At 57.3% G+C, this 24730-nt stretch overlaps 1 protein-coding gene across 1 annotated transcript; it reads right to left on the reverse strand.

Annotated features, from left to right (window-relative positions):
• Positions 1–2550: 2550 nt before the first annotated feature.
• On the reverse strand, positions 2551–5630 carry LOC144726544 (putative G-protein coupled receptor 139). Its single transcript, XM_078605338.1, has 4 exons — positions 5496–5630; positions 4573–4801; positions 2834–3986; positions 2551–2734 (listed from the first exon to the last, which is right to left on the reverse strand). The coding sequence occupies exons 1-4, from the start codon at positions 5628–5630 to the stop codon at positions 2551–2553; spliced, it is 1701 nt and encodes a 566-aa protein (XP_078461464.1).
• Between the last annotated feature and the right edge of the window lie 19100 nt (positions 5631–24730).

The following is a 24730-nucleotide window of genomic DNA, read 5'->3' on the forward strand; positions in this document are numbered from 1 at the left end:
AACTCTTGACTTTAGATTCCAGTTCTAGCGCTGATCCCACCCCACCGTGACCCGACCATGACCCCCAACACTCCCGAGGGAGTGTCCGGCACCCGGCGGTGACGTGATGTTCGCCCCATTGGCCAACACATCTCATAATATAATTAGCATATAATTAGCATATACTATGCATGATATGAATGTAGAGTTTCATTTCGCGTGAGCTGGCGCGACTAGTTGGCCAGGCTCTGAGATGTTTTCAGCCAATTGATGGGTGGGTGTTCATAGGTGTGGGAGGACACACGAGTACTTGAGAAATCTTGACTTAAAGCTTTCGTGACTGCAGGAATTCATCACAACTTTAGGGTTATTTTCTTTGAACCTATCCACGTGACTTTACCGAAAGACCCAAAGAATACCTTGAGGAATCCCACGCGTGCTGGGAGGAGACACTATATCTCATGCAGATGGGACAGATGGAGTCCACACTCTGCTGTACCGCCTTCTGGCACCTTGGCGGCCACGGGAAGAAGGGAGTTTCACAACAAGTGCGTGATCCACCAACCCTCGCTGCTGCCTGGATGGGAGACGACGCGCAGCGCGGCCACCACCGCCGACAACATGGCAACAGCCGGCAGAGCTTGTGGACAGAGAATCCATTCGGAACCCTCGCACAGCAATGCGAGACCCCCCCCCCCCGCCGGTATTACAGAACGGCCCGCGGAATTGAAAAGCATGGAGCTGGCTCTGAAATATCAAGTGCGAAAGAAGTTCAACATGCATACATACAAGTGACCTCTGGTCCAAACAACACAAGTGGCGCTGTTGCCCGCTTGGGACAGCGAGAGACGTTGGTTGTATGACGCTCAGAGTCAAGGTTTGTATTCCCCAAAGTCGCAATGGCTCTCGCATTGCGACTTTGTAGATAGGCGAATTTGATTACGCGTTCTGTGCGGTCATTGGTGACATCGGGCTGAGACCGCCGACTCGCCACCCTTGAGAACCCGGTTCGATCGCAGTGGGCGGTTGACACCAGAACTCGAACCCAGGGAACCAGCAGTGCCATACGCTACGTCCCTGAGCTCGATGACTCTCCACATGCGCAGATAGTTCATCGGCCCCCTTCCCACATCCGTGTCACTTATGCTCTCCAAAACGAAGCGAGTGATGACCCAATGTTGTGTATTACAGAGATGTGTGTTGAACCAGGACCCATGTCTAACAGAGAAAGGGTCATTGTCTACACACAGCAGTCGTTCAGGCGAGCCTGACTCTGCCGATGAGACACCGCGTATCGAAACCGGTGCAGAGTTTGTGCTTGTATTGAACAAATGTTGCTGAAATTATCACCCTCCCAGAAGGCCGTGTGGCTGATGGGATGTGTAAAAAAACCCGCCTCATTATTTACGTGGAGAAAACAATGTGGGAAGGAGGCAGAACGTCTGATGATGTTTTAACTGATATGGTCTCCGCGGAGACGCGAGCGATGAGTTCGTCACCGAGGCCGTGTGCGACGATGCCGGCTCACGTGCCCCGTGGCGGTGGCCCTCCGGCACCTCCGACCGGCCCACCCCGCGCTGTGATTGGCTGCTACCTCCTCCACATGGGACCCTCGCTCCTCGAACCCAGTCCGGGTTTAGCACCAGATGGAGCGGTGGCGCAGTGGTTGTCGCACTGTGCTACAAACCGGGCCACCCGAGTTCCATTCCCGCTCACGGGCGGCCAAAATCAGTAACGAATTATCTGAATCGGTTCTGGGCCCTCTCCAAGGTCGACCGAACCTTAAATGAGTACTTGGTGCGGTGTGTAAACATCAGCACTGGGAAGACGAAGCCAGCCCCCAATATGCTGTATTCACCTTAATATGTGCTCGCTAACAGTCCTTGCCCCAACAGTCTCTTGGAGGCTACATGGGGAATTTGTGTTTTGTGTGTGTCCCAGTCATCTCGGTCAGTGAACTCATAACACCAGGGTCTGTCTCATGACCTCCTGCATCGAGCCTTACTTGACGTGACGGCTTCAAAGTGCACCAAGCCTGGGACAAACACTCTGGTGACGTCTCCACCTCTGGTGAATGGCGGCTGTTGTTGTGTGGGGAGCGGTGGCGCAGCAGTTGGTCCACTGCGCTACAAACCCAGCGACTTGAGCTTCTGTTGAAGGCTAACATCGGTGGCGAGTGATATTCAAACCAACACTGGGCCTCCCCTAGGTCGACTCAGCGTGCAATGAGTACCTGGTGCCTTGTCTGTAAACATCATCACCTGGGAGACAAAGGCGGCCGGACATGGCGCTAGCCACCCACCCGCTTGTGTGCTGTTCCGATTGCCATAGGTGCTCGCCAACAACACTTGGCCCAACAGCATGTGAGCCTCCCTGGGAGAGGTTCGTGTACGAGCGCGAGTGAAGGGCGCAGCGAACACTGCTGTCCATACCACCGCTACCATCATCACCACCAACACCACCACCATCATCATCACAATGACGATCACAAATCTTCACTAGCGTGCTTCTATCATCGCGTATGTCACTTTCTTCGCTGTCATCATCATCATCGTCCCCGCGTTTCCTCCTCTAGACGCTCCGCCCGATCTCCACCTCCCTCAGCCCCCGGGTGACGCGGGCCCTCCTCGCGACCACTCGAGGATGATCCTTGAGGGCCAGGTCTGCCACGGCGAAGACGGTGGCCTCATGAAGTCCCAGGAGGTCACCTCGATCCGCACGAGGGCCCTCGCGTCCCGTCAGCTGCACTCGGCTCCTGCCGGCACGCGGCGTCCCCGTGAGCAGAAGACGTTGGCACCTGTGGCGCGGAGGCAATGGGGCTGCAAACCAGAGACGCGTCTCTCCGGCTCAGGGCCCCGGTTCCGCGGTGTCGGGCAGCAGGGGCAGTTTGCGCGTCGTGGAGCCGACGGGCGCGTCCGACGGCGAGACCCTGAGGCTGCTGCTGCTGGACACGGTGATCGCCGCGCTGTACGACGAGGGAGTGGGGCCGCCCGGCCCGGCGCCCCCCGCGCCCCGCGCCGCGCGCCCGGATCTCATCCCGGCGGCGTCCGCGCCGCACGCCGCCCCCCGTTGCCGCCGCGGCCCCCCGCGCAGCGCGGCGCAGGGCGCCATGGCGCGCAGCGTGAGCGCGGCGGCGCGGCGGAAGCGACGCGAGACGAAGCAGTAGAGCCAGAAGTCGAGGGCGGCGTTGAGCAGCGCGACCATGTGCGCCAGCTGCGCCAGCTGCGCCAGGCGCGCCGCGTCGCGTCCCGGGGGCGCGTACGCGCGGTACAGCGCCACGGCCACGCGCGGGGCCCACAGCAGCACGAAGGCCGCGCTCACGGCCAGCAGCACGGCCGTGGGCTTCCCGTGGCGCGGCCGCGACGCGCCCAGCCCCGTGCGCCCCCCTCCTCCTCCTCCTCCCCCCGCCACTCCGCGTCGCCCCCTCCGCCTCCGCAGGCGTCTCACGATGGCGCCGTTGAGCGCCAGGAGCAGCGCGCAGGGCACGAAGTAGGCGGCCAGGCAGTGGAACCAGAGCAGCGCGCGGTGGAGCGGCGCGGCGGCGGCGGCGCGGGAGCCGCCCGCGCCGCCGCCGCGGCCCCACGCGTCGGGCCACCAGTAGAAGGGCACGGCCGAGGCGAGGCTGGCGGCGTACACGGACACGATGACGCGCCGCGCGCGCGCCGGGAACGACACGGAGCAGTAGCGCAGCGGGCGGCACACGGCCACGTAGCGGTCGGCCGTGAGCGGCACCGCGGTCCACACGCACGCGTGGTTCGCGCCGAACTGCAGCACCCCCAGCAGGCGCAGCAGGGCCCCCGGAGGCCCCGCGGACGACACCGCGGCCGCGGAGGGAGGGGGCCCGAGACCGGCCGCGCCGCCGCAGCCGCCCAGGAGCAGAAGGTCGAGCAGCACCACGAGCAGCAGCGTGATGGTGTCGGCAGCGGCCAGCGCCAGCAGGTAGCTGTAGCACGACTTGTGGCGGCGGCGCAGCAGCCGCAGCAGCACCAGCAGCGTGAGCGCGTTGGCTGGGGAGGGAGGGAGGGGGGGGGGGAGGTCATCAATCGCGGTTGCGGAGCGCGAGCCCAAAGGCCACCCAAAACTCCAAGAATGGCCAGCAACAAGCAGCACCTCTTGTTTGTATAATAGATGAGGGGTAATGCGTTTGTTGAATTGAGCGAGGTGACGACTGTGAGACCTAGGGGAGAAGAGGCGATGGGAGGAGGGGGGAGTTCCAGAGCGGAGCAGTGCGCGGGAAGAGAAGCGAGGTGACCTGCAGCGCGCTGAGTGGGTTGACGAGTGGGTGAGTGGGTTTGTGATGGGATGAGTCTGTTGTGACTTGCAGTGTGGCGGTTATTGAATATAGTGGAGTGGGCGAGGCGAAACAGGCAGCGTCTGCTAGAGAGCGAGTCTTCAACAAGGAATCAATGAGTGAAGCTCACGGGAAGAATAAACGGGTGAGCGAGCGATCCAGTGCGCGATCTTTCCGTGGCCCCCCACATCTCCAGATCGGGTCCCACCCTGGGCCGTGCCTCACCCCCACCGGCCCCTCCCGAGACCAACCCTGCTGATGAGGCGCTGAATGTGGAAACCGGCGTGCGCTGGTGTCCGTACCGGGCAGGCCCAGGGAGAGGAGGCCGCTGTAGTAGACGAGGGGTAGGACCCCGAGCCCCCCCGTGCCGCCGCCCCACCACGCTGGGGGGGCCGGGCCCCCCTCCCAGGTGCCGTTCTCCGCGGTGGGGGGGGAGGCGAGCAGGGCCGGGAGGGGCGACCGCGGGGAGTCCCTCTCGGGCAGCGACGCGGCGAGGGGGGGCAGCGGGGAGCCCGTCATGACGGCCGCTGTCTGCACACACAAAGACAAAGATCCCCCGTGTAGCCTTAACAGACTGCTGGGGCAAGTGCCGTTAGCAGGCATGAAGGCCGGCATGACACACAAGGAGGCGGGTGGCCAGCACCACGCCCGGCCGCCTTTGTCTCCCGAGTGGCGATGTTTTCACACTGCACCCGGTACTCATTTGAGGCTGAGTTCATCTTGGGGAAGCACAGGATCGGTTTAGACATTTCGCCACAGTTGTTGATCGTGAGCGGGAATTTAACTCGTGTCACTGGGACACATGCGCACACACACGGATACACACACGGACACACACACGCGAACACACACGCGCACACACACGGGGACACACACGGACACACACACGCGTGCACAGTGCACGCGTGCACGCGTGTCGGTAACCCGACCATCATTTGAAAAATCCACACGCGGTGCTCACGGCCCCTGACACGCGCGTGTTTAATGTGCGCTGTCGCACCTGTGGCACCTGTGTGTGTCACCTGAGTGTCTCACCTGAGCGTGTCACCTGTGTCAGCTGTTGCAGATTGAGAGCGGAGCGGACGGAGCTTCTGCGCGCTCAACGCCTTCACCACAGCGCTTATAAACGCCCCCTCCCCTCTCCCCTCCCCCCTCCCCTCTCTTTCTTTCCCCCTTCCCTCCCAAAACCCCGCTCCTCCCTCCCGCCTTCTCCTCCTCGTGGCACCGCTGTTGAGCGCGACAGCGCGAACACTGGAGGCCGATGAATGGCGTTATTGGGGTGGCGAGCCCACAGGAGCTTCGAGTCTCGCAGCTTCCTACACCTCGCCTGCCTCCACGCTCCCACGTGCCCTTCATTCATTGTGCAGACGAAGAACCACTTCCCCGTTGTTTGGCAGTTTCCTGTCCCTCGCAATGACTGGCGCCAGAACCAGCCTATTGTATTTCAGAGGTCAATACGGGTACCGGTCCAGCTCCCGACAGTGGAATGGCAGCCTCATCTCCGCAGTGAGGATTCGAACATTCCACATAACCAGGCGCATTGGCTTCCTGGTGTTTCTGGAGTAATCCCGAGGGGCGGGGGAGGAATGAACTCTCCTGGCTCCGCCGAATGGGGTTTGGCCAGGAGACGACATCCACCACTGCCCGCCGGGCCGCCGGCACGGCACGGCACGGCACGGCTCGGCACGGCACGGCTCGGCACGGCACGGCACGGCACGGCTCGGCACGGCTCGGCACGGCACGGCACCAGCTTGTTTAGTCGCTCTGCGTGCATCCGTCCAGAGCCCCGCTGGCCACTGCAGCGGCCGCGAGCGCCATGGGGGTAACAGCTAAAGGGTATCGGCCTCCCCCAATGGCACCGGTCACCGCACTCCACAGCGGTACCCACCGGCAACCACCGAGGCGGGGGTTCGTTTACCAGTCACAACTACACGAAGACAAAGATCCACCGTATAGCCTAAACAGAATGTTGGGGCAAGTTCTCTTAGCGAGCACCTATGAAGGCGGCACGGCATACTAGGAGGTGGGAAGCCAGAACCACGCCCGGACGCCTTTGTCTCCCCGGTAGCGACGTTTTCACACAGCACCAGGTACACATTTGAGGTTGAGTCGGCCTAAGGGAGGTCCAGCACTGGTTCAGATCATCATCACCGATGGTGGCCGTGAACGGGAATCGAACTGATCTCGCCAAGTTTGGAGCGCAGCGCGCTAACCACGACAATACCCTAACACCCACAGACCCTCACACCCTGACACCCACAGACCCTCACACCCTGACACCCACAGACCCTCACACCCTGACACCCACAGACCCTCACACCCTGACACCCACAGACCCTCACACCCTGACACCCACAGACCCTCACACCCTGACACCCACAGACCCTCACACCCTGACACCCACAGACCCTCACACCCTGACACCCACAGACCCTCACACCCTGACACCCACAGACCCTCACACCCTGACACCCACAGACCCTCACACCCTGACACCCACAGACCCTCACACCCTGACACCCACAGACCCTCACACCCTGACACCCACAGACCCTGCAGGTCGTGACGGTTTGGTTCGCGGGTCTCGGCGCTGGGAGAAGAATCCGGGGCGAGCGAGTGGAGCCGGGGACTCGGAGGGGAGGGGCGCGAGCTGCAATCAGGGTAGGGGTTGGGTTGGGGTTAGGATTAAGGTTATGGGTTGGTTTGTCTATGTACGTTGAACTTCTTTCGCACCGTATGTAACAAACCGCGCTAATCGGAGGTGCGTGTTGGGGTTAATAATGGATTATTGAATCTATCTGTGTGGATATTTGAGTGTTACCCCGGTAATGCGTGATGGGGTTTCTCCCACACGAAGGCTAGCTCTCCCTCGTGACATGCATGGCTGCTAAACATCTGAGCTGAGAGAGGAGCCCGTGTGAGGGGTGGTGTGTTGACGATGGTGGTGATGGGGCTGCTGTCGCTGGTGTCTTAATTCGCCATTAAAATGCGTGAGGAGCCGTAGGCGGGGGTCGCCCCAGTGCCGCTCATTGGCCCTCAATCACCCCCCACTCGCGTGACTCGATCTGGAGACCCCCACCGCCTCGCCCCCACCCCGGCACCCCCCGTGGAGCGCCACGTGCTCCCGATCGCGCTCAATTAGGGCGAATTATTAATCACCAGTCCCATCCTCATCAACGGATACATCACCAGTCCCGTCACCAAACAGCACACTAAACACAACACGATACACACCCCGCGATGCACAACACACTCTGCACAACACACCGTGCACAGCGCACATACACGTCACACACGTGCACATGTTTCACGTACCCATTTGTTGACACATCCCATCAGCCACGCGGCCTTCTGGGAGTGCCCTTTTCAGCAGTATTGGTTCAACACAATCAACACTCGACCGGTTTTAACATTCAATGTCTCATCAGCAGTCAGGTTTGCTTAAACCAATATTGATGAACTGCCAGATGTTTATAAGCAAGGACCTTCTCTATTAGATATGGGTCTTGGTTCAACACGAAACTTAATGAGACAGCACAGAATCATCACTCGCCTCGTTATGGGGAATATTTTACGAAATTAAGACGTAATTCGCTTCCTTACAATATCTCTCTCTCCACATAAATAAATACAAGTACAGTCCATAATTTGAAACAATCGTGTTCGATCACATAAATATAAATGTGTCGTTAATCCCGCCACCATCTGACACGGCCAATTAGTAAGGTTTGTCAAGATAACAAAACGTGCCAATAGTTACTAGTTCAGCACACCGGTGTGTTGGAAACTAAACCTACAACATTCACAGTAAATCAATATAGATAATGTATGTACATCAAGTATGCAAATTATGCATATACATTATGTATGTACATGTATGTACATTCTGCCGTTTTGGGTGCAAAAATCGCAATACAGTACCTAGTATTGGCTGCTCACAGTGAATTCCCATCGACTGTATAGGCACGCAGTTCAACCGTGTCTTACTTGATAATACTTACTTGATAATACCCTTACAAGGAGCACTACGCCTGCGGCTTTCAGAACGGTTAAATAATTTAAATTTCCCTCAATTTCACAAGAACAGTATAACACATCCCATCAGCCCGGCCTTTTCGGAGTGCATTCATTCAGCAGCACTGATGTGTTCATCTGCGCTCCAGCCACTCCACTGACCACGTTCACGTCCAGGCTCCCGGTACCCACGCTCTGCCCCCCCCCCCGGCCCATGCATGGGCAACACAGCCATCGCCGCTACTGCTCTACACTGCGTCTCGTTCTATATCTTCCTGTCTCTCTGTAGGCACGGCGAGGATGGTAATTTTCACGGCGGTCAGAAGGAACAATCATCCCGGGCCCGGTGGCACTGCAGGGCCTCCTCGCACTCGCGGTCCTCGCCCCCCGCGTGGCACCAAAGCCCCTGGCTCCACGCGTCCTCGACCCCCCCCCCCCTCTCCTCTCTCGGGGTCATCAAAGCGGTCACGACTCGGCCTTTAGAGGCGACAAGGGGCGGGGGCGGGGCAGAGAGGACGAAGAAGGGAGGGGCCGAGGGGGCGAGTGCGCGCATCGGACTCCCGACTCCCCAGCGAGGGACGCGGAGGGAGCGCGCGGGCACGGACGCTCAGCGGACATCAACGGAGACAATGAGCGAACGATTCGCATCCCCACCTCACACATGATGGCCCTCCTCCAAGTGAAGTTAAATGCCGCTGTGTTTACACACCCCATCAGCCTCGCACACTTGTGGGAGTGCACACTTTCAACAGCAAGCCTGTTGATGTGCGGCGTTGTGTGACGACACGCAGGCATTAACAGGTGCTCGCTAACATCATTGCTTATTACGCGCTGTGTGTTGTGTCCGCGTGGAGGCGTGTCGGAGTAATAGTGTGTGCTCGTGTGCAATGATTTCCAGGTAGGGGGGGCAACCCCTCCAGCAATGAAACATGATAGAGGAGTTGTTAGTAAGAAGCAAGGACTTGTCCCTTGCTTTTTATTCGACGCGTGTGCGGCGATGGCGCAGCCGTCGATCGAGGGTCGAATTCGAACCGCGTCGTGTGATCGGCATCGCGCTCGCTGAAGGTGAATGCCTTCAGGGAAGTCGTGGACTCTGTAGACGCAACTACGCACAATTCTGAGTCACTTATAACTGCTTTGCCGTTACTTATTGCCAATTATGGACTCAGACTATTGTCCGATCATCTCAGAGTCCGTAGTACATAATAATATGCTACACAGTGGCAGTGGGGGTCGTAAAATGCCGATTTATTACTAATAAACCCCAATGATCCCACCCCTCACTTGCTCCGCCAGTGCCCGTGTGTGTGGAGTGGTCGCGCAGCAGGTAACGCACTGCATGCGCTACGAAACCGGCTACTCGAGTTCGAATCTGAACAGGTCCTGGGTCTCCCCAAAGGTCTCAAATGAGTACCTGGTTCGGTGTGTGAACATCGCATGAGGGAGACAAAGGCGGCCGCGCGTGGTACTGGCCACCCACTCCTTCGTGTACCGTGCCGGCCTTCACAAGTGCTCGCTAACAGCACTTGCCCCAACAGTCTGTTCAGGCTACACGTGCTGGGTAGAAAACCCACGGCCAGCATCGGTGACGAATATCTAAACCGCCTGCTATCGGTTACTGACTCAACTAGTGTACATCTAAATTGGGCCCTGTTCATCCATAATATTCTTGTTGGCAAATCTGCGCTATAATTAGCTAATTAATTAACCCCATTGTCAAATCCAAGAAACCTAATTGCCTTTTAGCTATCCCAAAAACAGGAATTGTAATAGGTGACACGAAGCCTTTGTGACAAAGCCTTTGCCACTGCAGCACCAACGTTTTGGAACAACCTTGTTTCCTCACTTAATATCATAAATCTTTCTTTAATAAATATTCTGAAGCAGAAGATTAGTGTTGGATGCAGCCACATTTGCCAATTTGTTTTGTAAATGTAATCCTTAACAATGCATTGAGATACTCTTAGGTTCTTTCGGTAAAGTCACGTAGGTACAAAATAAAATAAATCACGACGTCTCGGGCGCAACACAAGCGTCCATAAGAATGTATTGAGAGTTACATTTTTTGTACATTTTTTATTAAGGGACTGTGTGTTGTCTTGGTGTGGTCTGTGATTGTTTTTGCTGTTGTTTTACTGCCTTTCGAAGGTTTGGGAGTTGATGCAATTTGAATTTATATTCTTCATTAATTTAAGGAGTGCCACGTGGTGAGATGTTTTCGTCCTCACCTGCAATGCCGCAGGTTCGGGGGTTCGATCCCGACCCTGACGCCTGCTGCTGTATATTTGGAGTTTGTATATTTGGAGTTTGCATATTCTTCCCGTAGTCACGTGAATTTTTTCTCCAGGTCCTCCGGTTTTTCCCATCACGTTTAAAAACATGCATTGAGACTATTTATATTATTTTACTGACATACATGTCAAAATAAGCCACTTTTTGTGGCCAGGTCGCTTTTGAAAAGTAATTAATACTTCAGTGGGCTTCGTCCGGTTGGATGGGGATGGTTAAGTTGATCTGTTTGTGTTTGAATGATTCGTTTACCTTCCTTGTGTAATGCGGGCGTAAGCGACCTTCCGGAGGTGACGTCACGGGGGGTGGAGTCATGTGACGTGGGGGGAAGGTTCGGGGCTTTAAGCGGGTAAACCGGAAGGGGAAGTTAGTCCGGTGGTGAATGGAAAAGGGTGAGGCCACGGGGGCGAGTGTGGAGAGGCCACGGGGGCGAGTGTGGAGAGGCCACGGGGGCGAGTGTGGAGAGGCCACGGGGGCGAGTGTGGAGAGGCCACGGGGGCGAGTGTGGAGAGGCCACGGGGGCGAGTGTGGAGAGGCCACGGGGGCGAGTGTGGAGAGGCCACGGGGGCGAGTGTGGAGAGGGGGGGGCGCCGACGGCCATCGGGAGCCAACCCCGAAGATAAGAGGAAGCTGCGGAGTGGTGTGCAGCTGGGGAGGAGACAGCCAGGAGGGCTGCGTGTTAGAGGCAGCGGTGTGGCTGCCAGGAGGAGCTGCGGAGAGAGAGAGAGAGAGCAAGAAGCTGCGAGAGCTGCGGAGGGAGAAGAGCAGCAGCGAGTACAGCCGTTGGGGGGCTGTGTGAGAGAAACAGCAGCAGAGCTGCTGTTGTGGATCGGGCTGACATTGGAGTCAGCACCGTGGAGAAGCTACCGAGTCAAGACAGCCGTGTGGGTGTACAGCACGAACCGAATAATAAAGGACACTGGGACAGACATCGTGGTCCAGAGTCGTTTATTACACTGGTGTCAGAAGTGAAACGGCTTGTCAAGACGGCTCGGAAGAAAGAATATTCCTGTGCCATCATCTGCTACATCATCCGACTTACGATTGAGACAGATGGCGCAGCTGGAGACCTGGAAAATCGTGCTGGCGAAACCGTGTGAGCTCACCACGCCGACGACGGCAGTGGGGAAAGCCGATGGTGGTCTGCAGGCCGACGCCTTGCCTGCGCTGCCAGCGCCATCTGCCACGTGGCACGAAGACGCCATCTTGGGCGTGGCAGGGGAGAAACGGCGGGAAGCCGCCATCTTGTCTTCACCGCGGCGGGGAGACGCCGCCATCTTCAACATCGCGGCGGAGAGGCAGCCTTGCGCTGCCATCTGGAGGTGCCGCGGGGAGAGCAGCCTGCTGTGAGCTGCTGTTTTGCGAGGGGGAGCTGCGAGGAGAGGACGACGACGCTACAGCTGCTGGGGCGGGAGCTCTCCCGTCCTGGCTCGGGTGCGAGACAACGGAGCAGTCAAGTCGCCGAACGAGTTCTGCAAGACGACTCAAGTTGCCGCCCTGCCGTCCTCTTCTTGCTGCAGCCCCGGGCGGGTCGTAACGATACGCAACCGGCCTTTACACACACCTCACCCATCTTTCGAGGGCCGGGTGGGGGCGATTTGTTCTCTCATGACTCGATTGTGCGGAGCGCGGTTCGGAAAGTGTGTATGTGTGTGTAATAACGATGAACGCGCTATCTGCTTGTTGCTCGGTGTCAATTAAAGTGTGTACGTGTGTTGAGAATGGACGGAGAGTATGCTGTGCTTGCTGAGTGTTAAATTGTGTGTGTGCGCTGCGGTGTGGAGTTGTTATATTGATGTCGAAGTTAATTATTAACTCGGGAGCGTCGGGTATCTTGCGCTGTATCATCTCGTGGGTTACCTTGTGCGATGGGCTTAATTGGAAAATATATATATATATTTTTTTGGTGTATTGTGCTGCGAGGTGCTATGTGCGATGTGGTTGTTGCAAGAGAGAGAATATTTGTGTTGTTGCTGCAATGTTACGACTGGATTAATGCTGTGTTGGTTACCTGCAGATCGGCTTGCTATTGTGCTTAAATGTGCGCGTGTGATCGCGATATGCTGACTGTATGTGCTGTTACACCGTTCTGTACGGTTATGGGGTGCGATGCATTGATTGACTTTTGGGGTTGGGATGTTATTAATTGTGCGTACCTGTTGGAAATTGGTAACAAATTCGAGGGGGACCCTATTATTTGGTCGTATGGATGTTATGTACACGCGATTTTGTGTATATTATGGGTAACGGCGCTTTGTGAGAGAGAGAGCGCGCTTTGAGGGTGCGTGATGACGCCGTTGTGGGTGTCTCAAAGGTTAATGCTAATGGGACCGTAAATTGGCGCCAAGTTGCGTCGCGTATTCGGTTGATCGCATGCAGCCACGAGTTGCTTTGCGAGTTGGGTTGTGTAACCAATGTGGTTGGTGAAAAATTGGTTAAAAATTCCCCGAGATGACTGCTGCGCGCAGCAAGCTGGGGCTGTGCGTCTATCGTTGTTGGGATTGTTACAATAAGACGGGGGATGCAATTTGTGACCCCCAGCAAAGGGAAGCTGGGGTGCACGAATGGAGAAAACTGGCCACGTGTTCGCACGTTGGGCCGCCATTTTGCGCACACGCGGGGTATGGCGTCGATGCGCTTTGCGGAAAGGGCCGCCATTTTGAGTGCGCGCGAGATATTGCGCGAACGCGCTGGGCGAAGGGGGCCGCCATTTTGAGCGCGCGGGAAAAACCTCGGTGGGGCAAATATTCCATCTGTTATGCCTGCCATTGTTGATTGGGTGATGCACGAGTGGTGGTCACGTTGGCCTATGGCTGATGGCTGACCTGACAGCCCGGAGGCGAAACCTCCGTGGTATGTCTTAAACTAATGGGCCGTGTGCTCATATGGCTCGGGGAGTCATGGTTCAGTTGTGCGGTGGCAGACTGAACCTGGTGTGCCGGGGGCTCACGGGATTTGGGTTAGGGCGTTATTGTCTCTATAAGAGAACATTACCCCATGGGGGGGGTCGTTGATATCTGGCCTTGCCGAGGGATTGATCTTCCCTTGGCTATAAAGCGTCAGACTATAAGAGGCTGGTGTGTGTCCATCGCTGATGGGATAGTAAGGGAGGAGCATGGCCGAGTGCTGCTCATCCCCGAAATGGCACTAGCCGAGAGTATGGTAAATGGATGTTGCTGTGGGTTGACGACCACGGTGAGGGTTACGGCGAGTTTAACGTTACCGCTGGGGAGCGTGGCTCTCCACGCGAGGGTGTGCGATTAGGGGTTGTTGGTTTGTTGAGAGTGACTGTGAGTACATGCTGTGTACGTCTGAGGTCTGTGCTGGTCCTCAAGGGAAGACTGCTGGTGGGTAAGAGCAGAAATTTTTTTGTTGTTGTTGTTTCACGTGTAAATAATATTCTTGTTCAAATGTAAATACTGGGGCGTCCATCGCGGTTATTTGGGTAATTATTGGGGGTTCTTAAGCGGCCCGGAATTACATCATCTCTATCCTGGGGCCGGGGGGCTGTCGTGTACGACATGCGGATGTGCGTTGTTGTGCTTTGCGTTGTTGTTGTTCTTGTTGTTACATTAAATGCTTAGTGTCCTTTAGGGGGGGAAGCTCGGTTCGCCGCATTACGATTTGCTATTGGTCAGCCGAGGTCGGCTGGGATTTTTCTACGGGGGAGGGTGGTGTAATGCGGGCGTAAGCGACCTTCCGGAGGTGACGTCACGGGGGGTGGAGTCATGTGACGTGGGGGGAAGGTTCGGGGCTTTAAGCGGGTAAACCGGAAGGGGAAGTTAGTCCGGTGGTGAATGGAAAAGGGTGAGGCCACGGGGGCGAGTGTGGAGAGGCCACGGGGGCGAGTGTGGAGAGGCCACGGGGGCGAGTGTGGAGAGGCCACGGGGGCGAGTGTGGAGAGGCCACGGGGGCGAGTGTGGAGAGGGGGGGGCGCCGACGGCCATCGGGAGCCAACCCCGAAGATAAGAGGAAGCTGCGGAGTGGTGTGCAGCTGGGGAGGAGACAGCCAGGAGGGCTGCGTGTTAGAGGCAGCGGTGTGGCTGCCAGGAGGAGCTGCGGAGAGAGAGAGAGAGAGCAAGAAGCTGCGAGAGCTGCGGAGGGAGAAGAGCAGCAGCGAGTACAGCCGTTGGGGGGCTGTGTGAGAGAAACAGCAGCAGAGCTGCTGTTGTGGATCGGGCTGACATTGGAGTCAGCACCGTGGAGAAGCTACCGAGTCAAGACAGCCGTGTGGGTGTACAGCACGAACCGAATAATAAAGGACACTGGGACAGACATCGTGGTCCAGAGTCGTTTATTACACTTGTACTTCGCACTCCTATCATGTATTTGGATTGTTTGTTGTTGTAACGTTCTTCAGTGGACATCACATCCCCACATGACCATCGTCCCCTCAATCCACGCCCTGCCATGCGCAGTGGTTGGCCCGCTGCATTGCGAACCCGGCCACATGATTCCCCGCCACGGCCGACATTGCTGACTGGTCGAGTGGCACCTTCGCTCCAGCACGGCCCCGCGGGCGCCTTGGGGAGCGCGAGCGCGGCGCGCGTGTGACCCCTGGCGGCCACGCGCGGGAGTGACGCGTGCGACGAGAGGGGCACTTGGCCCATTACGCCTGGTCACTACGGTAACCAATAGTAGCTCACCATGGAAACCAACACCTGGTCACCACGGCAGCCAATAGCAGGTCACGACAACCAACGCATGCTCACCATGGCAACCGTCACCTGGTCACACGACCTCCGCTGGGTGTAGCCGCAGCGAGGGACCCGAGGAGATGTCGGTGTTTCGGCTCGGGTTGAAGTTGTGTCACGGCAGTGTGTGGGTTTGGGTTGCAGCACGTGTGTGGTGTAACATGCTAAGAACATGATAATTGGTTCTTTACCCTTCTATCTGGCAACAAAACTGACACCTTTTTACAAGGAGTCATGTTTGCATAGACCGCAATACCTGCAGTCATAATACTGCAGGTATTGCGGTCTATGCAAACATGACTCCTTGTAAAAAGGTGTCAGTTTTGTTGCCAGATAGAAGGGTAAATAACCAATTATCATATTTTTACTGGCAAATGAGGTTCCCATAGTGCTAAGAACATGTTAGCGGTGCAGTTCCCGTCCGAACGTGGGGTGGCTCTATCGAGCTGCACTGGGGCCGCGGGACCCCAGAGGGTTTGCGCTCGGGGGCTACAAGGAGTTTCACGGGTCTGGGTAGAGGGGTGCCTCAGTTCATTACCCCGCGCCACTGATGTGGATGTCACGATGTTAGTCGTGACGACGATGGTTGTGATGATAAAGATGGTTGTTATGATGTCTATGATGGTGATGAGGACACATTATTACCCCACCTCATCAGGGAGCGTCATCTCTACGCACACCTCATCACACCTCATCACACCGAAGATCTCCTCTATTGCATTGGAACACTGATGGGGCAAGTGCTGTCTGCGAGCACCGATGAAGGCCGGGACGTCATCCGAGGGGCTGGGCGGCCAGCACCACGTCCGACCGCCGTTGTCTTCCCAGTGGCGATGTTTACTCACTGACCGAGGGGAGGCCTAGGGTCGGCTCAAACATTCGTCACGAGCGGACTTCAGCAACACACGAACCCATCTCGTCAAGACACCTCCAACCCACACGCTCCGTACGATAAACTACAACATCCGAGTTGCGTTAATTCATAAATATACCGCGGTAATGGAGTAATTAGAGCAGGGGTAACGATGCAAATATATATAAATATCCGGGGTAATCAGGTAATGATACCCGGGGTAACAAGGTAACTATACCCGGGTTAACGAGGTAACTACACCCGGGCTAAACATGTAACTAGGTCCGGGGTATCCAGATAACGAGTCCCGGGGTAACAAGGTAACCAATCCCATGGTAACCAGGAACTAGACCAGAGGTTACCAGATAACGAGGCCCGGAGTAACCAGACAATTAGGATTGGGCTAACCGGGTAACTTTTCTCGGGGTAACCAGGTAACTAGGCCCGGGGTAACAGGTAACGAGGCCCAGGGTAACCAGGTAACTTGGATCGCGGTAACCAGATAACTAGACCCATGGTAACCAGGTAACTAGGCTCCGTACGTCGCTATATTTAGCGCGATGTGCGCGGTCGCCATGGCGACGCGCGCGCGCTCTGAGCCGCGCGATGCGCGCGCCTCTCAGTTTGGCCCAAGAATAGCGGGGACCGGGGCCCAGCAGCCCCCCCCCACGCTAGGGCCCTCACACGGACCCCGAAAGGGCCCACATGTGGCCCAATTAGAACCCATATAAATTAACGTCTATGTCTCTTTGGTGCCCCCCCTAGTCGTTATCAGTGGCCCTATCAGGGCCCATTCCTCTTATACCACTGGGGCCCATTTGGAGCTTCCACCATGGTCAATAATTTACCCTCTTTTGGGACCATTGGCGCACTATAATACAATTTTAGAGTCAATTCTTACATTTCTCAAGGATCCACCAGTGCCCTTTCTTTCCCAGGGCCCATCCGTGGCCCCGTCAGGATATATTCGTTGCCCCCGCTAGGGCCCATCGTCGCCCTCTTAGGGTCCACCCGTAGCAACCCTCTAGGACCAAATCGCATCATTGGGCGCACTTGGATCCACGAGTGATCACGGCTGTGGGCTCGCAGTGGCCCCAATTAGGGCCCACATCCTCTGCGCCGGCCCAGTGTGGCACCGCTTCGGGGTCGACTTTACATTCCTCATTGTGAATGGCGATGATAATGATGTGAGGGAGTATGGTGGTGACGACTCCTCGGCGTGGCGAGTGTGGAGAGTCGTGTTAATGCCGTGATTAATATTGATACGCGTGGCACGCGCCTCACATCCGGTGCTCACCCCCCACCCCCATCCCCCCCCCATCCTCATCTTCACCCCCCCCCTCTCGCTCCCCCCACCTCGTAGTCCCCTCCCCCTCTTCTCTCACATCTCTCCCTTTCCCTCTCTGCTCCATCTCCTCCTTCCCTGCCCCCTCTCGCTCATATCTCTCTCCCTCCACCTCCTCCACCCTCCCCCATTCTCCCTCCCCCATCCTCCCTTCTCTCGCGCTCATCTCTATCCCCCCCCCCTCTCCCCCAGGCCCCTCCCCAAACGGATCCGTTCCGCGTGTCCGCGCCGTCTTATCAGCGAGTCGCTTAATTGGCGCTGGGCAGATTATAGGAGTGGCGGGCTCCCGCCGAGACCCCAGCCTCCAGCATCAACAACAACAACATCAGCAACATCAACAACAATAATAGATGGTGGTGGTGGTGGCAAGCAGCGTGCGGAAGGGGAGGAGGGCGCATGGCTCTGCCATCACCCTCGCGGCTGCGAGGGTGATGGCAGCAGCAGCAGTCCCCCCCTCTCGCTCTCTCTGCGCGCTCCGTGTCTCTCCACGCGTGCCCGTGAGAGCGGCTTGAGCGTCCTGTCCGTCTAATCATTCATGGTAATTCGTGGTCATTTTCTGCACTTGCTATTGGCGCTATTGCGATGTCTCTGCGTGCAATGCCAATTGAGTCATTGGCGGTGGCAGTTTGCAAATGCGGACCCAGATGCCGACACACACACAATGGCCTACTTTTTTCAAAAGCCGTCGCAGAATGCTTAACATCCACTGCGAGTGAAGCAGACGGCGCGTAGCAGCAGTATTCGTACGGTTCATACCCCCGCAGTGATAACCAGGGCGGCCTGCCAAGCGGCGGACGCGCTGCCGCTGACGCGCACCGCCACCGCCCCGTCAAACCGCCCGCGTGCCTGTCGCGCTGTCCGGCTCGATCATTGAGTGTCGTCCCACCTTGTGCCCCGATGAGATATGAATCAAAATCAGATGATGAGGTGTGGCAATCCACACCTCGTTAGGGGGAGAGGAGGAGGAGGAGGTGTATATCACTTTCCGAGCAGCGGCGCGTGGTTGTGTGTGTGTGGGGGGGGGGGGGCTATTGACCCCGGGGGACAGCAGCAGCAGCAGCCCCCCAGCCCACAACCCGAATGAGCGCCACTAAAGGAGAGTCGTGTGGGATCAAGCAGGAGAGCTGCCGCGGGTATCCGCTGCCGGCTCCTCGGCACGGGGACGCGGGGGTTGATTCGTCGGTTCGCGATGACGACTCATGGTTATGGTGAGTTGCCCTCATTAATTACTGATAATCAATCATGGATGATTAATTATGCATAATGAATTCCGCGCCTCCAGGGGGAGCGCCCCCCGCTCGCTCCACGCCTTGCCCCGGTTGTGTGGCGGGTTCCTTCATCACAATGCAGGCCAAGCTGCTGCTGCTGCTCCTCCTCATGTCCAGGAGGATTGCGGTAGCAGCGAAGGAATGTGACGAGGTGTGGGGGGAGGCGTCGAGCACGGGATGAGGGGGACCGATCTCCAAGCCACAGCTACCCCTTACCTGCTATTCCTACCCCATATCCCGAGCAAACGATCCCTATACCCCGACCCAGATATCCAACATTGCCCCTACACACACCCCCTGTTCCTACTCCCCTACCCTAACACTGCCCTACACCTACCCTCGCCTTTTAATACTTCCTCTAACACTGCCCCCTATCCCTACATCTACCCATAACCATACTCAGTATTCCTACGAGAACCATAGCTTCAACATTACCCCCTATTTCTACCCAAACACCCTAACCTCTACCTACCTCTCCCTCCCTCCGCCTGCCTCTCTCAACCTCTTTCTACCTCTCCCCGCCTCTCCCTCTCACTCCCTTCCTCTCCCTGCCTCTCCCTACCCTACATCTATTGCTGCCACTATCCGCCCCATACCCCCCAACTCGAGTACAGTTCCACCCCGCCCTAAATACCAACCACGGTCCACCCACCCGCTCACGAGGAGCCGCTGTGTCCTAACCCTTCCCCTGCCTCTACACCCACCCAGCCACCCAGCCACCCACCCAGCCCGATCTGTCACACGGAACTGCTCGCAACGCTACAGGTCAAAGCTACAGGTGGAAGCTGCAGGTGGAAGCTACAGGTGGAAGCTACAAGTGGAAGCTACAGGTGGAAGCTACAGGTGGAAGCTACAGGTAGAAGCTACAGGTGGAAGTTGCAGGTGGAAGCTGCAGGTGGAAGCTACAGGTGGAAGCTACAAGTGGAAGCTACAGGTGGAAGCTACAGGAGGAAGCTACAGGTGGAAGCTACAGGTGGAAGCTACAGGAGGAAGCTACAGGTGGAAGCTACAGGTGGAAGCTGCAAGTGAAAGCTACAGGAGGAAGCTACAGGTGGAAGCTACAGGTGGAAGCTGCAGGTGGAAGCTACAGGTGGAAGCTGCAGGTGGAAGCTACAGGTGGAAGCTACAGGAGGAAGCTACAGGTGGAAGCTACAGGTGGAAGCTGCAAGTGAAAGCTACAAGAGGAAGCTACAGGTGGAAGCTACAGGTGGAAGCTACAGGTGGAAGCTGCAGGTGGAAGCTACAGGTGGAAGCTACAGGAGGAAGCTACAGGTGGAAGCTACAGGTGGAAGCTGCAAGTGAAAGCTACAAGAGGAAGCTACAGGTGGAAGCTACAGGTGGAAGCTACAGGTGGAAGCTACAGGTGGAAGCTGCAGGTGGAAGCTACAGATGGAAGCTGCAGGTGGAAGCTACAGGTGGAAGCTACAGGTGGAAGCTACAAGAGGAAGCTACAGGTGGAAGCTACAGGAGGAAGCTACAGGTGGAAGCTACAGGTGGAAGCTGCAGGTGGAAGCTACAGGTGGAAGCTGCAGGTGGAAGCTACAGGTGGAAGCTACAGGTGGAAGCTACAGGAGGAAGCTACAGGTGGAAGCTACAGGTGGAAGCTACAGGAGGAAGCTACAGGTGGAAGCTACAGGTGGAAGCTACAGGAGGAAGCTGCAGGTGGGAGCTACAGGTGGGAGCTACAGGTGGAAGCTGCAGGTGGAAGCTACAGGTGGAAGCTGCAGGTGGAAGCTGCAGGAGGAAGCTACAGGTGGAAGCTACAAGAGGAAGCTACAGGTGGAAGCTACAGGTGGAAGCTACAGGTGGAAGCTGCAAGTGAAAGCTACAAGAGGAAGCTACAGGTGGAAGCTACAGGTGGAAGCTACAGGTGGAAGCTGCAGGTGGAAGCTACAGGTGGAAGCTACAGGAGGAAGCTACAGGTGGAAGCTACAGGTGGAAGCTGCAGGTGGAAGCTACAGGTGGAAGCTGCAGGTGGAAGCTACAGGTGGAAGCTACAGGTGGAAGCTACAGGAGGAAGCTACAGGTGGAAGCTACAGGTGGAAGCTACAGGTGGAAGCTGCAGGAGGAAGCTACAGGTGGAAGCTACAGGAGGAAGCTACAAGTGGAAGCTACAGGTGGAAGTTGCAGGTGGACGCTGCAGGTGGAAGCTACAGGTGGAAGCTACAGGTGGAAGCTGCAGGTGGAAGCTACATGTGGAAGCTACAGGTGAAAGTTGCAGGTGGAAGCTACAGGTGGAAGCTGCAGGTGGAAGCTACAGGTGGAAGCTGCAGGTGGAAGCTACAGGTGGAAGCTACAAGTGGAAGCTACAGGTGGAAGCTACAGGTGGAAGCTGCAGGTGGAAGCTGCAGGTGGAAGCTGCAGGTGGAAGCTACAGGTGGAAGCTGCAGGTGGAAGCTACAGGAGGAAGCTACAAGTGGAAGCTACAGGTGGAAGCTACAGGTGGAAGCTGCAGGTGGAAGCTGCAGGTGGAAGCTACAGGTTGGAATCCCGAGCCGTCGTCTCTTCCCCCGACTTCTACCAACCGCCACCCGACCTCTGTCTACCTACCGGGGGACATTGCTCCCTCACCTCGGCACCGGCATTACAATCACGGGGTCGCGGTGGTTTTGAATGGGGAGCAGGATGGCTTAGGATCCTGATTGAGCAGTTGCGAGTGTATGTGTGAGGGGTCCCGTGTTTCTGGGGGTCTGCGTGGACCTAGGGGGCCCAAATTTGTCTGTGGATTTGTCGAATGTGGGGGTCTGGTGGTCCTGAAAGCATTGAGGCCGCGGGTGTGAAGGTGCGGTGCCAGGCCGCGGGACCGCATCCTTCACGGGGGTCGCGTCGGACTTTCAAATTCCTTTGGCGGCCGCCGCTTCCTGATTCCTTCTCCTCCCTCCGTGTGGATGAAGCGCGGGCAGCAGCCACCAGACACGGGTTGCCAACCACGACCCTCACCACGCTGCGACTCTGAGCTCGACCTTGCGCTCAGAAAACACGCCACGTGACCGAGCGGGCAGCTCACGAGCCGCTGTTACCGAAGGAGAAAGTATCCCCCTCCAGTTCTCGATTAGTGCGGCTCAGAAGCTGGCTTACAGTGACAGATACATGTCACGTGCAGGCTCTTCCCTTGTGGTCGCGGCGTCGCGGGCCGGATCTGTCCCACGTGGTTCGGGCTGCCCGGTTTTGTGGGGTTCGGGCGTTTGGGGTTTCGGGGATGCGTCTGGTGACTGCATCTTGCTCTCTTGAGCCTCTGAGCCACCCTCTCTCACGTTCTCTCCCGGTCTCATTGCCAGCGCATCCAGAGACCCGGAGTGATACGGTGAGAGAGGAGGAGGGGGGTGAGGGGAGGGGTGAATTTCCCAGCGGGCCGTGACCCCGCCCGTCTCGCCGAGTCTCAACACGGCTCGCTGTGAATGCGCAATGTCCGATATCATCTCGGAGGAAAATAGCGGCACGGGTCCCCTCCTCGCCACACGACCTTTAATTAACACCCCCCCCGCCCTCGTAGGAACCACAATCCCCACCTCCCATACCCTGACTCCTGTCGAGACAAATCCCGCTCTGAGCCCTGACTCGATTCCCGAAGCCCCGACTCCCTCTTTTGAGCGCCAACCACCAGCGATGTGCAAGTCGGCGACCCTCTCCGTGCGAGTGGGTTGCCGTGAGCGCACGTGGCGTTCGCGCCGTTCTCATGGCACAGGACCGTCACCACTCAGGAAGGCGTCGCGGTGTTCTCGCGGAGTGGCCGATGTTGCTCGCTGTTATCCGAATTGAGTCATTCGCAGGGGTCATTTTTGCAAATTTGACGCCGTCACACGAGGGAATGACGTCACTGGATATCGAAGTTCGCCGTGAATCAAACGGTGCGGAGTCTGACAATGCTTGATAGACACCCCGCATGAATAACCACACGTGGCGAGTGCGCTACCCTGGGCCATGTTGTGATTGTATTTCACAGGGACACAGACGGAGACGACAGCTGTGTACCCCGTGAACCCGGGACAGCGATTGACTACGGGCCGGGATCAAACGGATGAAATAAAGAGGCGGATGGGACCAGGGTAGAAGAGCCCTCCAGGAGTCACGGGACTTGGCAATGAGAGGCAGCAGAGGGGTGTCCCACACTCCGGCGCGGATTCATCCTCCTCCTCCTCCTCCACCTCCTCATGACGAGCTCTTCTCCGCGCTAGTGATGACTCCCAGGCCGCAGTGATGGGTATTTAAATCAAGCGGCCATCGACCATTGTCACGTGGCTGTTGTGAAGCCACGTTGCCCGTGCGTGTGAGCGCAGCGCGCTCTGAAAGGCCATTGCCCGAAACGTCGCCTGTCGTACATCGAAGGCCGAAGGGAGCTGCCGTGGTGTAGTGGCCAGCAGCGCACTGGGCTGGGAATGCAGAAGTCGCCAGTTCGAGATTCTATCTCCGGGCGCGGCAGTTGAGACAACGGCGGAACGTTTCTCAAAGCCCCTCTCCCCACCCCCCCCCCCCCCCCCGTCCACACAGCAGCAGCAGCCGCAGTGTGAATGCGTTCAGCACAGATGGTGTATGAACGGCAGGACGCATTTAGTGGGGTAAAGTGTGGGTATTCCCACCTCTTCCAGCACGTTTCGTCAACGTGGAAGAGTAGAGGAAGAGTAGGCGAAATAACCCCCAACCCTAGTGGAGACCCAGTCTGCCTGCAGTGGCGTGAGCAGGAGCTTGCAGGGCTGCGCCTGTACCTTTTCCCCTGAGGAACGAGAGCAATTGAACCACGCGGTGACTTGGGCCGCCGTGCCGTTTGTACGTTCGCACAAGCCAATCGGTGCATTCATGACTAACATCAAACTGTAAACGGTTACCGGATCCTCACACTCAGGACTGGTTATGTGTGACGAGGTTATTATTTAACAACTCGAGTAGAAACCAAACTCAACCCGGCCGAGCTTCTGAGAGCCGACGAGGTGGAGCGAGGCCGGGGCTGTCTCTCCTCTACCCCGCGTCGCTGCTGCTGCTGTTGCTGCTGCTATTGTCGCTGTTTGCCACGAGAATCACCTTACCCCGCGTGCCCCGAGTCTCGTGTCATGTTACACGAGGCAGTCGTGGCGCACCGAAGATGACGATGATAATCAAGACGATGATGATGATGACGATAATGATGAAGACGACGATGACGATGATAATGAAGACGATTATGACGACGACGATGATGACGACGACGACGGTGAGGACGACGATGATGACGTCGATGATGATGATGAGCGAGAGAGGCGTGGTCTGCACTGTCCAGGTGCACGGCCACTGGGGGGGTCGCGGCGGGTCACGCGTCGCGAGCCGCTGCTGTTGCCAGGGGCTGTTCCGCGTGCCTCGTGCTCAGCCCCAGGTGAGCCCCAGAGGAGTTCCAGCCAGGTGAGTCGTGCCCACAACGGCGACTCCACGTGCCCACAACGGCGACTCCACGTGCCGACAACGGGCGACTCCACGCAGACGGGCCGAGTCATTTCCCCAGCAGCGCCCCCCAACTCCGCCCCAACCACGCGCTGCAGACAGCCGCCCTGAAAAACAACGCAGCAGCCAATCAGAGGCGCGCGCGCGTCTTGGGGGTCGCATTTCGCGTGGCCACAGCGCGAAAGGTTGCGAGGAGGAGAGATGGTGTCCAGGGCTAGGGGTTCGGGACGAGGGTAGGTTTTCAGTTATGACTTAACCATGGTCAGGATTAGGGTTAGGGTTGGGGTGAGGGATATGCTTGGCGATGGGATTAGAGATCGGGTTGAGGTGGTGAATAGGGTTCGTATTAGGGGTTGGGGGAGTCGGAGGTGGGAGGGGGGTTGTGGGTGGGGAGAGTGGAGGGAGCGAAGGAGTGAGCGTGGGGATGGATGGAGAGAGGAGGCAATGGGAAAGAGGACGTCGCGGATGAAGGCAGTGGAGGAGAATCAAGGACAGAGGAGTGAGGCTGTGTAAAGTGAGAGGATCATTGGTACGAAAGGGTAAAGGGCATGAGGGGGGCGGAAAGTGAGAGTGGAGCGAGGGCGGGAG

This window comes from Lampetra planeri, chromosome 23, assembly GCF_965212315.1.
Source record: "Lampetra planeri chromosome 23, kcLamPlan1.2.h2, whole genome shotgun sequence".
Lineage (NCBI taxonomy): Eukaryota > Metazoa > Chordata > Hyperoartia > Petromyzontiformes > Petromyzontidae > Lampetra > Lampetra planeri.

Bases quoted from the DNA above. Each gene is read 5' to 3' on its own strand.
- LOC144726544 (XM_078605338.1), bottom strand. From the start codon at position 5,630: ATGAATGAAGGGCACGTGGGAGCGTGGAGGCAGGCGAGGTGTAGGAAG. The intron at 4,802-5,495 runs GTGCCACGAGGA...TTGTGTGTGCAG, and splicing joins CGCTGTCGCGCTCAACAGCG to ACAGCGGCCGTCATGACGGG. The intron at 3,987-4,572 runs GTACGGACACCA...CTCCCTCCCCAG, and splicing joins CCTCTCCCTGGGCCTGCCCG to CCAACGCGCTCACGCTGCTG.